The 16,053-nt window shown below is 33.4% G+C and overlaps 1 protein-coding gene across 1 annotated transcript in view; it reads right to left on the bottom strand.

Annotated features, from left to right (window-relative positions):
- The window catches only part of FER (FER tyrosine kinase), a 404,717-nt gene that overhangs the window by 343,551 nt on the left and 45,113 nt on the right, over window positions 1-16,053 (bottom strand). Inside the window, exon 3 of the mRNA XM_047090128.1 lies at window positions 12,135-12,234. Coding sequence (XP_046946084.1) covers window positions 12,135-12,234 — 100 coding nt within the window. The remainder of the gene's footprint in view (window positions 1-12,134; window positions 12,235-16,053) is intronic.

The raw sequence follows: 16,053 nt of genomic DNA, 5'->3' as shown, positions 1-16,053 counted from the left end.
CATGCAAGTTAAAATTCAAGTATGACATGTGGGAACAATGAATGAGTTACCCATTTTATTCCATGCTGTTCAGACAAAAGCTAAGTTAAGAAGTCATTTTTTGTCTCAGCTTCTCCTTTGATTAGTTTTGCAACCCAAGCAAGTCATATAATCTAAATTTGAGCTTCTAATTTCTAATCCTGGGAGTTAAATTATCTGCCCTTTTCAATTCACTGGGTAGTGATGAAGAATGAATGGCAAAAAAATTGTCAAAATGCAACAGCAAAGGCTAAGGAGGGCATAGAATTTGGAGAGCTGAAAAAACCTTCTGATTATATGCTCCTATAAAGCATTTAAAAATACAATAGATATATAGGTATATTTATATTTATATTTATATTTATATTTATATTTATATACACACATACTGTGCTACTTTTTTTTTTTTTCAACGTTTATTTATTTTTGGGACAGAGAGAGACAGAGCACGAACGGGGGAGGGGCAGAGAGAGAGGGAGACACAGAATCAGAAACAGGCTCCAGGCTCTGAGCCATCAGCCCAGAGCCCGACGCGGGGCTCGAACTCACGGACCGCGAGATCGTGACCTGGCTGAAGTCGGACGCTCAACCGACTGCGCCACCCAGGCGCCCCCATACTGTGCTACTTTTAATAAATTTCCTGGTATAAGAAAAATTGATATATCAATCAATAAATATTTACTGGGCATGTGTTATAGACTCTAAACTGTTCAAGGAACTAAAACAGTGATATTTTATTTAAAAATTCAACAAAATACCTTTAAAGAGAAAACTGTGAAATATCATTTCCTTGCATATAATGATTGCTAGCTTCAACTGACCAACAATCATTTAATAACCTATAAATTGAATATACCATGCTCAAATCTATATTCTATAATGTAACAAAGCTTTGAAGGGGAGGATTCTGTGTAGCTGGGATGAAGTAAAAGCATAATTCTGAATTTCCCACATAGCATCTGAATATTTAATAAAGCACAAAAAGAAAAATAAATAAACCCTCATCCTCAGCATAGTAGGCAGTGAATGTACAAATTTTAAATCGTCTGTGAGTGGAGGGGCAGCTGGGTGGCTCAGTCTGTTAAGTGTCCAACTCTTGAATTTAGCTCAGCTCATGACCTCCTGGTTCGGTTTGTGAGATCGAGGCTGGCATCACCTGTCAGTGCAGAAACGGCTTGGGATTCTGTCTCTCTCTCTCAAAATAAATAAATAAACATTTTTAAAAAAATTATCTCTGAGTGTAAAATTAAACACCAAATCACTGCAAAAGATCTCTCACCCTCCCACTGCAAGACTTCATGGATACCAAAGGCTGTTCTGAAAACAAGAAAAATGAACTAAAGAGAGAAGAGAAAAGGTAGCAGTGTGCTTAAGACTTGTCTAAAATCACCATCAGAAAAAGCAAGTTCATTCTATATGTGAAAATACTGGAAACATAATGCTAGATCACAGAACTGACTACAAGAAAGGGAACTAAAAGTATATGTGAAAGGCATGAGAAACAGTCTTAGAAAGGTAACACTTTACAATATCCTACACTTTACAATATCCAAATCACGGTCCTCATCTCATGTTTTAGTAGTACTTAACCAGGTTGATCTCTCGTTCTTCCTCAAAATCTTTTCCTTCCCCATTTGGCTTCCAGAATAATATGTTCTTTTGGTTTTCCTTTTATCTTGGTGTTCTTTATAATTTCTTCCTTATTTCTTGATGTTGGGATTCTTAATGTTGGGCTCAGTCTTAGGACCCTTCTCTTTTCTATCTTAATGAACACCCTTAGTAATGTCATCAAACGGCATGGCTTAAATACCAACTAACATTCAAGTTTATACTTTTACTCCAGACCTCTCCCAGGAATTCTCCATAGCTAGAGATTCAAGTACAAACTAGACATATCTAGTTAGATGTCTAAAAAGAATCTAAAAACTCCTGATCTTCAGCTCCAAATCTACTACTCCTATATTTTTCTCCACCTCAGTTAACCACCTTTCCAGTTGTTCAGGCCAAAAATCTTGAAATCATCCTTGACTTCTTTGTCTCACCCACTATATCCAATTCATCAGCAAATCCTTTAGGCTCTATTTTCAATACATATATACATTCATGGATTCCATATGTCTGAATTCACCTACTGCCTAAAATTATTTCTAATCCTCAAATCAATTTACAAAATACTTTCCAGGCCAATCACAGATATACACATATGCAGAGCACAAGAGTCATTTGATACACATGTTCCCAAGAGAGGTCAAACAAGGCTATCTCTGTCTACCTTTTTGTTTCAGTTTCCATGCTGGAAGCTACCCATTCTGCAGTCTATTTAGTTTCACATTTATTGCATTTTTGTGCTTTTAGCTGATGATTTTGCTGTTTAAAATGGCCAAAAGTAATACTAAAGCGCTGTCAAGTATTCTTATGATTAAGAAGGCTACAATGTACTTTATAGAGAAAATAGGTATGGCAGATTGCTTTGTTTAGTCATGACATATAGCACTATTGGTTTGGAGTTCAATGTTAATGAATCAACAACATATATTAAAGAAGGTGTCTTTAAACAGACACATACATAAAACAGGATGCTGTATTAAATCAGTCACCAAAAATGCTGTGACCTTGCTTACAGGAACTTAAACCCTAATGTTATGCCCACTAGGGGCAATGATTCAGTACTCAGCTAATGCTAATTTAGCATTCAGAGTGATTTCACAGAACATAACTACTGTAAATAACAAGAATCAACTGTATATCCAGAAACTGACCACTTCTCACCACCTCTGTTACTACCACCCCAGGTCCAGACCAGCATAAAACCTTGCCTGGATTTCTCCAATAGCCTGGAAATAATCTCCTTACTTCCATCCCCCTCCACCTCTCAGAGGAGTTGCAACAAGGATGCCAAATTATACTATTAAAATATTAGTCAATTCCTGTCATTCTTCTGCTCAAAACCCACCATGGTTTCCAATTTTACTTAGAGTAGAAGCCAAAGTGCTTTAAGATAATGACCAAAATCCTATATAATTTGTGCCTCCTTCGCCATTCACCATCACTCTTCCTCTCTGATTTCATCTCTTTCCTTTATCGCTCCACCAGTTGCAGACACACAGGCATTTGCACTACTTCCTCAAATATTCTAGACATGATCCCCTCCCGGTGAATTAGCTTTGGCTATTCCCTCTACCTGGAGTACTCTCTGTCTCAGATAACCATACACTTCACTTCCTCACTTCCTTCATTCTTCATTTAAATGTCTCTTTCTCCATGAGGCTTGACCTGATCATTCTCCCAACATCCTATCCACCTGCTGTGTTTCATTTTTATCCATGGTACTTATCACCATCTAACATACTATATGTTTCACTTATTTGTTGTGTTAATTAGCTATCTTCTTCTCTAAAATGTAAGCCTGACAGAGGCAGGAATTTTTGTACGGTTTGTTATCTACAGTATCCCTAGTACAAATAACAGTGCCTGGCACATAAAAAGAAAATGCATAAATTGATATAGTTTTTATTATTAAAAAATAAATTTAAGCTTAAATAAAATTTTTTAAAAAGCTAAAAGTTACAGAAAGATTACAATTTTATCTGCTGCATCTGTTTATATCATTTTTCTAGTAATCAAGTCCAAAACTAATATTAAGGAGCTCACCTATAAAATATAGAGGAAAATCAGCAAAAGGATATAGTTTCTCTTAATCTCTTTGTATATGAAACTTAGCTTTGTTTATTTAATAAAACTAAGAAAAATAGGGACAAATCAAATTATTGTGCTTTAATTTTATTTTCATTTTAGGAAGTTATCTCTAGAATATAAATGAATCATGTGACATATTCCATCCCACATAATATTTCAGCACCTAATGAGAATATTATAACTGTCACTCCAATTTCTGCAACTTTAACCCAATGCAAATTAGATTAACAACAAAGAGTGTCATTACTCTTTATGACCTTATAAAGTTCCTATCATATTAAGCTCCATGCAGTGAAAAGCATTCATGCCATATGTTAGCTGCTGATATATCATGTACTAATAAGTAGGTCAAAAAAAAAAAAAGGGGGGGGGAGGAGGGAAAGCCACATCAACAGAAATGATGATCGAAAAATATATCTTGAACTTATTAGTTTTGGTCTTTAGCAAGTCCTATATCCAAAAAGCATTTCTCCTTATGTTGAACTGAGATGTAAATTTGAATTTCAGAATATTTGTCTAGGGGACCTCCACATTTCATGCATACATGATTCTGGTTTTTAAAAACTCCAAGATTTAGAGATTATTGAATAGGAAGGCCATTCTTGTTGGACTAAAAATGAGAAAATCAACTAAAAGAGCCTTCAAAAAGTTTTACTCATTTTTTTAAATTTGGATTTATTTAAACATAAATTTAACCATCTGTCTCAAATCTGGACTCATTTCAAACTGGTTTTCACAATTAAAGTACTCTAAAGAGACAACTCAATGGATCTAATCAATTTTAATTGGCTATAAAATACCACAGAACTATTCATAATGCATGAAGAGGCAATTTAAGAAAATCTACTTCCCAATTACAGAAAAATTTACTTTTGAATGAGACTTCTAGCAAACTCCCCACAGTTCTAGCAGTAGGTATCTTCTTATTCTGTCTGCATAGGTTAAGTGAGGGCCTGTACATAATCAGGGAGTTTACAAATCTCTTAGCACTCTGTTTTGTTTCCCATAAAGAAATAAAATTTGAAAGAGAGTTTGTTTCCCTACTCTTGTTATATAAGTGGGTGGAGAGAGCTCCTTTTAAACTTCTCTAGACTATTATAAGCATTTGTAACGTGGAGTCGCTCATCCTGTTTCTTTGTCCTGAAATATGACGTGTGATAAAGCAAAAGCATTCAGACTTCTACTCATATAAGAGTAACCTCCGCGAAGTATTGTGGGTATTTTGAGTCTTGGTAAATATAAAACCCCAACATAACTGTAGTCACACAGAATCAATTAAATAGGCTATATCAGAATACATAACTATGAGAGTTATTTTGAACAGGTTTTCTGACACTTCAGTATATCTTCAAGCAAACTATAAAACTTCAAAGCAAAAACTGTATTTAAATTCACTTCATCAATACCATATGGTTCAACTCTTAAAAAAATACATTTTAACTCTAAAAAAATACTACATGGCATATGAACAAGGGACTGAATGTAGGTTTATAGGTAAAGATTATGTATATTTTTTACAACATAAGCAAGTGGAAGATTATAGTGAGTTTTAAAAAAATCTGGGAATGAATAAACTCATAAAACTCTCAAAACAAATGAAGAAGGATGATGAAGTCCACTAAGACTCTAAACTTAGGTTAATGCGTTAAGTAGATACCTGCAAGTTTTAGGAAAAGACCCATTATCACAATTATTCAGGCATAATCTGCAACGCCTGAGATGAAAACTATATTACATGGGATTAAAGAAACATAGACATTGTAGGAAATAAGATGAGTGCACTTGTAAACAGAGCATAGAAACTAACCAAAATGAAACAGAAAGAAAAAAAAAAAAAAGACAAGTGGGAAAAAAATGAAGAGTATCAGTAGGCTGTCAGACAACCACTAGCAGCCTAAGATCCATGCAGCAAGAGTCTGTAGCAGAGAACAGAGGGGGACACAGAAAATATACATGAAGAAATAATGGCTGAACGGTTTCCAAATCTGGTGAAAACTATAAATTCTCAGATAAAACAGGCTCAAAAACCACAAGAAAAAAAAAAAAAACTACAGCAATGGACATCATGACCAAATTTCTTAAAACCAATGATAAAGAGTAGCTAAAAGCTACCAAAGGAAAATAAAATGTGTAGAGCAAAGATAAAGATTAGAATAGATTTCTCTATGACATAACACTAGCACAACATCTTTAAAGACCTAAAGAGGGGGAAAAAATGACAAAATAGAACTCTATATCCAACAAAGATATATTTCAAATAGAAAGGTGAAATAAAAACTTTTTCAAGCATGTAAACCTGAAAGAATTTATTACTTACAGACTTACATTACAAGAAACATTAAAGTAGGTAATTCAGGCCAAAGTTAACTGACGCCAGATAGAATACAAAATGCTAGAAAAGATAACTACATAGATAAATATATGAATTGTTCTGCTGTAGTTTTAAACATAACTAACTATTTAAACAAAGAAACATTAACAAGGTAGTGTGGACTTTACAACGTACGCAAAAGTGGAATATATTACAACAATAGCACACAGACCGGAAGATGACACTATTGTAAGGGTTCCATGTTAAAAGCAAAGTATTATAATATCAGTTGAAGATACACTATGGTAAATTAAAGATAACATAATACAACAAAAAGTTATAGGTAATAAGACAACAAAATAGGAAAAAAAGGAATCAAGAAAATGTTCATCCAAAAGAAGGTAGATAAAATGAAAAGGAAAATAAAGAGTAAATGGAAGAAGAGAAAACAAAGAGCAAAATGACATATTTAAACATAACAATATCAAAAGTCACATTAAGTATAGTTGAATAATCCCAGTTAAAAGGTAGACATTAACAAGCTAAAAAAGCATGACCTAACTATATGCTGCTTACAAGAAATGTAATTCAAAAATAAGGACTGAAACAGATTAAAGAATGAAAACCAGAAAGACCATGTAAACACTAAGCAAAGTAATGTGGGAATGGCTGTATTAATATGAGATACAATAGAAAGCATGGCAAAGAATACTACCAGGGATAATAAAGATTATTTTATAATAATAAAGGGGTCATCAAGTGGATATAAGAATTGTAAATGCTTAGTCACCTAATAAAAGAGTTTCAAAATACATGAAAACAAAAACAAAAACAAAAACTGACAACTACAAGAAGAAATAGACTAACCCACAATTACAGGGGGAGATTTCAATTGCCCTCTCTCAAACATTAATATAACAAGTAGACAGAAGATCCATAACAGCATAAAAAAATCAAAAAACACTATTAGCTAACTGAACCACGCTGACAATATAGATCACTCCAACCAACAGCAGCAGAATACACATTCTTATCAAGTGAAAATGAAGCATTTATGAAAACACACCAAACTGTGGGCCAGATAACAAGTACACATAAACTTAAAGAAATGAAGTCTGGGGCGCCTGGGTGGCGCAGTCGGTTAAGCGTCCGACTTCAGCCAGGTCACGATCTCAGGGTCCATGAGTTCGAGCCCCGCGTCGGGCTCTGGGCTGATGGCTCAGAGCCTGGAGCCTGTTTCCGATTCTGTGTCTCCCTCTCTCTCTGCCCCTCCCCCGTTCATGCTCTGTCTCTCTCTGTCCCAAAAATAAATAAACGTTGGAAAAAAAAAAATTAAAAAAAAAAAAAGAAATGAAGTCATAAAAAAATATTCTCAGATCAAAATGTAATTAAATTATAAATAAAAAATGTAAACGTCTCTAGAAAAACGACAAAACTTTAGAAAACTAACTCACACACTTTTAAATAACCTACAGATCAAATTAAAAAACAAAAGGGACACTAGAAAGTATTTTGAACTGAATGAGAATGAAGACAGTGTATGAAAAATTGGGGAACGTTGCCAAAACAGTGCTTAGGGAAATTGAGAGCACAAAATGACTATATTACAAAACAGACAGTTCTCAAATCAATGACTTTAGCTTCCACATCAAGGACATTTAAAAAATGTTTTAAATGGTGCAAACTAAGCCTAAAACAAGCAGAAAGAAAGAAATAACAAAGATTAGAGCATAAGTCAATTAAATAGAAAGAAAAACAGAAGTAAAGCCAAAAGCTGATCTTTGAGAAGATTAATAAAATTGATACACTTCTAGCCAGAATGATTAGGAAAAAAAAGAAGAGACATAAAATATCAATATCACCAATACCAAGAATGAGAAAGAAAATGTCACCACAGATTCTATAAATTAAAAAGGTGAATAAGGAAAATTATTAACAATTTAATACCAATAAATTCACCAACTTAGATGAAATAGACATTTCCTTGAAGGATACAACCTACTAAAATTCAAACAAAAAGAACAGATAAACTAAATAGTCTATATCAATCAAAAAAAATGAGCTTATAGTTTTAAAATCTTTGCAAAAAAAAGTAAAAAAAATAGAAACAAGCAGACTCAGATGGCTTAAGTAAATTCGACATATATTTAAGAACCATTACCAACTGAACACAAATCTTTCTTAAAAAGTTAGAGGAGGTAGCCATTCACAGAATAGAATTACCTTTATATTAAAATAAGACAAAAATACAAGAAACAAAGATATAGATTAAAAATTATTTAAAAAAACTTAACCAACCATATCCAACAATATAAAAAATGATTATGCATCATAACAAAGAGGAGTTTATCACAGGAATGTGAGATTGATGTAATATTTGAAACATGTGAAAATCAATCAAAGTAATTCATATCAAACAAAAAGAAGAAAAAATATTTATCTTAATAGATACAAAGGAAGCATTTAACAAAATCCAACATCTACTCTAAAGCAGGAAGAGAGGGGCACCTGGGTGGTTCAGTCAGTTAAGCATCCGACTTCAGCTCAGGTCATGATCTCTTTCTTCATTTGTGGGTTCGAGTCCTGTGTCAGGCTCTGGGCTGACAGCTCGGAGCCTGGAGCCTGCTTTGGAGTCTGTGTCTCCTTCTTTCTCTGTCCCTCTCCCACTCGCATTCTCTCTCTCTCTCTTTCTCTCTCTCTCTCTCTCTCCCAAAAACAAACATTAAAAAATTTTTAGAAAGAAGGAAGGAAGGAAGGAAGGAAGGAAGGAAGGAAGGAAGGAAGAAAAGAAAGAAAGAAAGAAAGAAAGAAAGAAAGAAAGAAAGAAAGAAGCAGGAAGATGAAAGGAACTTCAACCAGATGAAAAAGAATTTTGAAACTATACCTAACTTAATACTTGATTTTAAAAGATTTTCCCTCTAAGTTGAGGAACAAGACAAACATCTTTGCTCTTTCTACTTCTATTCAACATAATACTAGAGGTTCTAGTTAAGGCAATTAGACAAGAAAAAAAAAAGAAAGATATCCAGATTGGAAAGGAAAAGTAAAACTTTCTTTAGTCATATACAATATGATCCTGTAAGAGTTCTTTTGTGAAGTCATTTACTTATACATTCACAAAATTGTTTTATGGTTAAACCTAAACAGGTGCTCAACCAAATTAAAGTATTCAGAACTTAATCCACAATAAGAAAGTAAACCTGTATATTTTGCATTTAAGAACTCATTATTCTATGCTCCTATCAAGAAACATTCTGAATTACTAACTTCAACTCAACAGGCTAGCTAAAATTATTTTGGTTGTTCTCAGTTTATATGTTATAAATAATAATCAATAGACTAGTTTCGAATTAGTCAAAGTCAACTTAAGACAAATATTTGCTTTCTCAGCCCAGCCCAGAGCAAAACAAGTTTAATAGTTAAGGTATATTACAAATAATAATAATAATAATAATAATAATTAATTAAAATGCCACAGTCAAATTGCAAATAAGTGTAATATTTTACATTAAACAATATTAACTGATGTTCCTTTGGATATAAATTTTAATATTCAAAATTTAAAGTATTTTGTGTAATCTACACAGCAGGGGTCAGGAATTTGGAATTTCAGCATTGACCTAGCCTTCCTGCTGATCTACTACTGCTAAACCTCCAGTTAGTTATAGTAACTGAGCCCTTTCTCAATCAACTGAACCCATTCTCAATCAAATCCAGAATTTAACCCTTTTACTATAGGAATTATTTTCAGGCCTTGTTTCCCCCAAAGCCTTGTCTCCCCCAAAGCTTTGTCTTCTCTAGCTGGGAGCTAAACGTCAAACTGGGGTTTTAAGACCCCCTAATATCTAAAGTAATGACTGGATGCTAGAGCCATACTGGGGGTATTCACTGTCACTGTCTAGCTGTCCCTAGGACTCATTTCAGAACTGCCCTGTTCTGGCCTATACAATGAACTAAAGTTCTGACATTAAGTCTGCAAATGTTGGAAGATTTGCCATCATATCATCCTTATAAAGAATAAATAACTTCACAAAAGAACCCCTATTTCCATGTTAAATATAAAAAGCAGTTTGATAACAGAAACAAAGTATTCAAAAATATAATTTTACACTTTTTCACATAAACAGGAGTATAAAGATAGTGTTGATTATAAAAAAAAGAAATGTAATATGTCACATATCAAACACAATAATACAAGAAGTTATTTTTAAAATATGTATTCCACAGGATATAAGTTGATCAAATATTTGATAAAGAGCAATCAAATTCTTGAAAATAGGAAAATATTATCACTAATACCTTTAGAAGGAGAAATATAAATAAGTTCACATATTTTAATTTCAGGAGATTCAGCCACATAATACATTTCTTGGGATTAATTAAAACTACAGTGTTCAGGGGGTGCCTAGGTGGTTCAGTCAGTTAAGCATCTGACTTGGCTCAGATCATAATCTCACAGTTAGTGTGTTCAAGTCCCGCATCAGGCTCTGTGCTGACAGCTCAGAACCTGGAGTCTGCTTCAGATTCTGTGTCTCCCTCACTCTCTACCCCTCCCCAGCTCACTCGCTCTCTCTCAAAACTAAACATTAAAATTTTTTTTTAAACTTAAAAAAAAAAATGCAGACTTCAGGGGAGCCTGGGTGGTTCATTCAGTCGGTTGAGCAACCCACTCTTGATTCTGGCTTAGGTCATGATCTCATGGTTTGTGAGTCAGGCTCCATGCTGACAGTGCAGAGCCTGCTTAGGATTCTCTCTCTGCCCTTCCCCTGCTCACTTGCTCTGTCTCTCAAAATAAATAAACTTTATAAAAAACAAACAAAAAAACAGTCTTCCTATTATTAATACAACACTAAATGGTATTTTATCTAAATTAAAATAAAAAACAATAAAGAAAAATTACTATCTGTGGAAAATCTTCAATAGTATAAGTACTATGTATAAGAACTATTTAAAATTTTATTATGACATCAGAATTAGATTTCATTTTTTAAACCAAAATAAACTATATCATTACAAAGGAAAGACATAAGAAAGGGAAGGAGGGAGAACTGCATGTTAAATCAGTATCTCTTTTAGTCTACTGGGATTAACAACATAAACATGGTGCTTCCATTGTGCAAGATACATTGAAATGTAGGAGCTATTTATTTCATTTACCTCCACAAAGTAAGAATATAATACACAAGTAAAAGACCAAGAGAAATATGTTAGTAAAAAGAAAAAGAAGATAGAATTACTAATAAAGCTTATATTTAGACAGGAAGAATTTTTTTAAAAACCTCCAACTTTTATCATTAAAAAAAATCTAAATATGAAGACTGTTTACTCACATTTAAAGACTCATAATCATAAATGCTTATTTAAAACATAAATAATATGTTTCTCTATTTACTTCCAAAGCTTCTTATGAAAATGTTAGAGGAAATATATGCACATAAAATTAAGCTACGAAGGGGCGCCTGGGTGGCTCAGTCGGTTAAGTGTCTGACTTCAGTTCAGGCCATGATCTCACTGTCTTTGAGTTCGAGCCCCGCGTCAGGCTCTGTGCTGACAGCTCAGAGTCTGGAGCCTGCTTTGGATTCTGTGTCTCCCTCACTCTCTCTGCACCTCCCCCACTCATGCTCTGTCTCTCTTTCAAAACTAAAATAAAAACATTAAAAAAATTTTTTTAAGATTAAAAAAAATTAAGCTATGAAGGCAAAATAATGCTATAAAATGGTCTGGCTGCTTTAGTGGCTTTTAAATACCATAGGCAAAAAGAGAGCTAAAAATGGTATCTTAACAAATACAACCTATTTTTCTTATTTACATTCAGCAATTAAACTTCTAGAGAGAAATTTTTAAATATTCCTTGCATTTTATTTACAAGTGCTACATAATTCCATTTAGTATGAACTACTAAAAAGTAAAAACTAATTTACATCATTTTTTAAAAAGACAAAAAATAAAAAGACATTAAACAGTTTGACAATTAGTCTATTTTGACATATTTTGATATTTTTTAAATGTGAATTGGTCTAAGTAGAATTATTCTGGTACTTTAAAGACAATCTTCAAATGATAAGAATAAAAATCACTAAAATAAACATTTTTCATAATTTTGCCATACCTTTAGCTAAAGCTTCTTTATATTTCTCTCTGGCAGAATTCATTTCTTTTATCAACTGTCTATAGCTGGACTTTAATTTTTCTAATTCTGTCTTTGTAACCTGTCAAAAAAAAATGCAAAACAAATTTTAAATGATTAAATTTATATTTGTCAAGAACTTAAGTCCTAATATATTTTTATTGCTTATAGATCAGAGTTGCTCCTTAATATACATTATAGACAATATATTAAACACTGGTTTAGAAATCAATGATAAATTCAACGCCATATGAAAAAAGAAAAACATCTCTTAAAAATAAAAGCAAATCAAGAAATAGTGCTGTCATCATCTAAAATTTAAAGACCAATAGATTAATATACTATGTATAAAATATTTTCTAAAAAATATTTATTTTAATATACAGAATAACTGAGTTGTATGGTAACAATTTACCAGTTCTAACATGAGTTTTTTGGTTTTTGTGTTTTGGGTTTTTCAGATATTGTAACATCACTTAAAATAAGATGTATCTAACAATCACTGTTGGCTACATAATAATCATGACAGTGGTCATTACATACATACATGAAATCTGTTATTCTATCTATGGAAAGACTAAACAAATGCAGGTCCTTGATTCTGTACCCAAAAAACACTTAAAAGTCTGCTCTGTCTGAAATTAATATAGCTACTTCTACTTCCTTTTGATTAGGATTAGCATAGTATATCTTTCTCCATCCATTTACTATCAATCTATATGTGTCTTAATATCTAAAATGGGTTTATTGTAAACAACATATACTTGGGTCTTGTTTGTAAATCCACTCTGAAAATATCTGTCCCTTAATGGGCTCATTTAGACCACTGACCTTCAAAGTACTTATCCACATACTTGGATTAATAGGTACCATATTTGTTAGTTTCCTAATTGTTATCCTTGTTATTTGTTCCTATTTCTAACACTCTTTTTTCTACTTTTCTGTGATTTTAAGTGAGTATTTTATACAATTCCACCCTCTCTTATTTCTTAGCGTATCAGTTACATTTCGTTTTTAACTGTTTTTTAGTAAGTGCCCTAGAGTTCACAATATGTATTTATAACTAATGCAAGCCTACTTTCAAAGACCACTATACCATTATACCACATTTCAAAGACCACTATACCACATAAGTATCTTACAATAACAAAATAATCCTAATTCCTCCTTCCCATCTATCATTGCTGTCATTCATTTAACTTGTATATAAGCATACAAAAACATATATCTATATACATATATACACACACAAGATATATTCATGACTGTACATAATCAAATGTTGCTGTTATGATTTTCAATAAAGTGTTATGTGTTAGATTAATTAAGAGTGAGAAAAATAAATTTTTACTTTATCTTCACATTCCTTCCCCAGTGCTCTTCCTTTCATGATGTAGATCTGAGTTTCTGACCTATATTATTTTCCTTCTCAGTCCACTGGATACAAATTTCCTCAATTTTTGTCTATCAAAGAAAGTCTTTATTTCATTTTTGAAGGATAATTTCACAGGGCATAGAATTCGAGGATAGTGGGTTTTTTCTCTCAACACTTAAATATTTCATTCTACTCCCTTCTTGCCTACTTAATTCTGAGGAGAAATCAGATGTAATTCTTCTATGTTCTTCTATACGTTAAGGTGCTTTTGTACTCAGGCTTCTTTCAGGATTTTTTCTTTATCTTTGATTATCTATAGCTTGAAATCAACATGGCTAGGGTGTAGTTTTTTGGTCATTTATTCTGTTTGGTGTTCTCTGAGCTTCCTAGAACTATTGTTTGGTGTCTGACATTAATTTGGACAGATTCTCAGTCATTATTATTTCAAATATTTCTTGTTCCTTTCTCTCTTTCTTCTCCTACAGGTATTCCATTATATATATGTTACACCTTTTGTAGCTGCCCCACAGTTCTTGGATATTCTGTTCCATTTTTTTTTTCAGTCTGTATTCTCTGCTTTCAGTTTTATAGAATGCTACTGATATATCCTCAACTTCAGAGATTATTTCCTCAATTGTGTCTAATCTCCTATCAAGCCCATCAAAGTCATTCTTCACTTCTGTTAAGGTATTTTAGATCTCTAGTATTTCTTTTTGGTTCTTTCCTAGGATTTCCAACTTTATGCTTACATCACCCATCTGCTCTTTCGTACTTACTTTATCCATTAGAGCCCTTAGCATATTATTCATAGTTGTTTTAAGTTCCTGGTCTGATATTTCCAACATCCCTGCTGCGTCTGGTTCTGATACTTGTTCTGTCTCTTCCAATTCTGCATGTTTGGCTCTTGGTATGCCTTGTTATGTTTTCTTGATTGCCAGGCAGATTGTACCGAGCAAAAGGAACTGATTAAATAGGCCTTTACTAACATGGTGATAAGCTGTCAGAAAAAGGGAAAGTATTTTATACCCTATGATTAGGTCTCAGTCTTTTACTGAGCCTGTACCTCTGGCTATGAACTTCACATGTGTTCCTCAGCTCACTAGCCCACTCTCCACTCAGAGTGGGCAGGACTTATGAATCCCCCTTGCCCCAGATTAATTAGGTTACAGGTAAACAGTTTCTCCTAAGCGCAGACTTTCTTAAGAACAGAATGCTTTGGCATATGGCAAAATGGTTCCTTTTCCCTCCTGAAGCATGAGATTTTTCTCCAATATTCACTGTGAGAACCTGGTAGAGGTCTAGTGGGTAAAATTCACAGAAGTGTGTAGTTCCCTCAATAAGTAGCTCCTCCTGGAGGTTTTAACTGTCAGAGTTGTCCACACTGAGCCTCCAGAATTTGTCACTTACACTCCAGGTTTTCCTATAACCAGTACTATTTCCCAAAAAGGCTTTTGCTCTGATAAGTTGTAATTCTCTGTATTTGCTTGTCTGTCTCTCCAATTTTAGGGGGAGCCATTTGCCCTGTCACGTCACTTCTCTTAAGGATCTAAAAGCAATTGGTGATTTTTCTATTTGTTCAAATTTTAACTCCTTGTTAGGAATGAGTGACAACTTCTAATCTTCTTATATGCTGGACTGGAAACAGGAAGTCTTAACTTCTAAAGTTGCTAAAGAACCAATTCATTGTTCTCCAAGCTGGCTTATTAATTGCACAAAGCAAGCATTTATCCTGATTCTTGTATATGAATGATACCTCAGGGTAGCCAAGTAGGTGATACAACAAAACTTTCTATTGAAAAATTATAGCTAACAATCATATTAGGAATGATAGAAGTAAAATACTGCCATTTTACAACCCCTAGTAAAATAATGGATCTAAGCAGTGAACATCAATTATTTCTAAACCTATTAGGTAAATGTCTGAAAAGAAACTTTTTTCATAGGTTGATCAGGCTACCAGGACTGGAACCTATTAGACAAGTTTAACATCACAAATAGATAAACAAGATGACATTAGATATCTCTGACAGGGGAAAAAAAAACAGGAAGTCTATACCAGCATATCATGTATTCTTGCCCAAAATAAGTAGACAGAATGTTATCAAGCCAATCTAATTACTCTCCAGTTTACAGGAAAATTGAAGGATGAAGAAATATGTGAAATCACATCACAAGATGCTAACAATAAAATCAAAAATTAAGGAACTTCAATTCTATAGAGCAAATTACCCAATTTCTTCCACAAATAAATAGCATTTTTAAAAGGTTGGGAGTGGTAGGTGCCTGGGTGGCTCAGTCAGCTTAAGTGTCCAACTCTTGATTGAAGTTCAGGTCATGATCTCAGGGTTTGTGTGATCAAGCCTCACACTGGTTTTCTGCACTGACAGCGCAGAACCTTCTTGGGATTCTCTCTCTGACCCTCCCCTGCTTTCACATGCATGTGCTCTCTCTTTCTCTCTCAAAATAAATAAACTTTAAAAAAATGGGGGGGGGACACCTACAGATTAAAATTATTCAAATGCATGT

The sequence above is a fragment of the Lynx rufus genome, unplaced genomic scaffold, assembly GCF_022079265.1.
Source record: "Lynx rufus isolate CCGP_SWC_20201006 ecotype Redwood Valley unplaced genomic scaffold, mLynRuf1.p SCAF_1, whole genome shotgun sequence".
NCBI lineage: Eukaryota > Metazoa > Chordata > Mammalia > Carnivora > Felidae > Lynx > Lynx rufus.
This window is presented reverse-complemented; position numbering and strand designations above follow the sequence as displayed.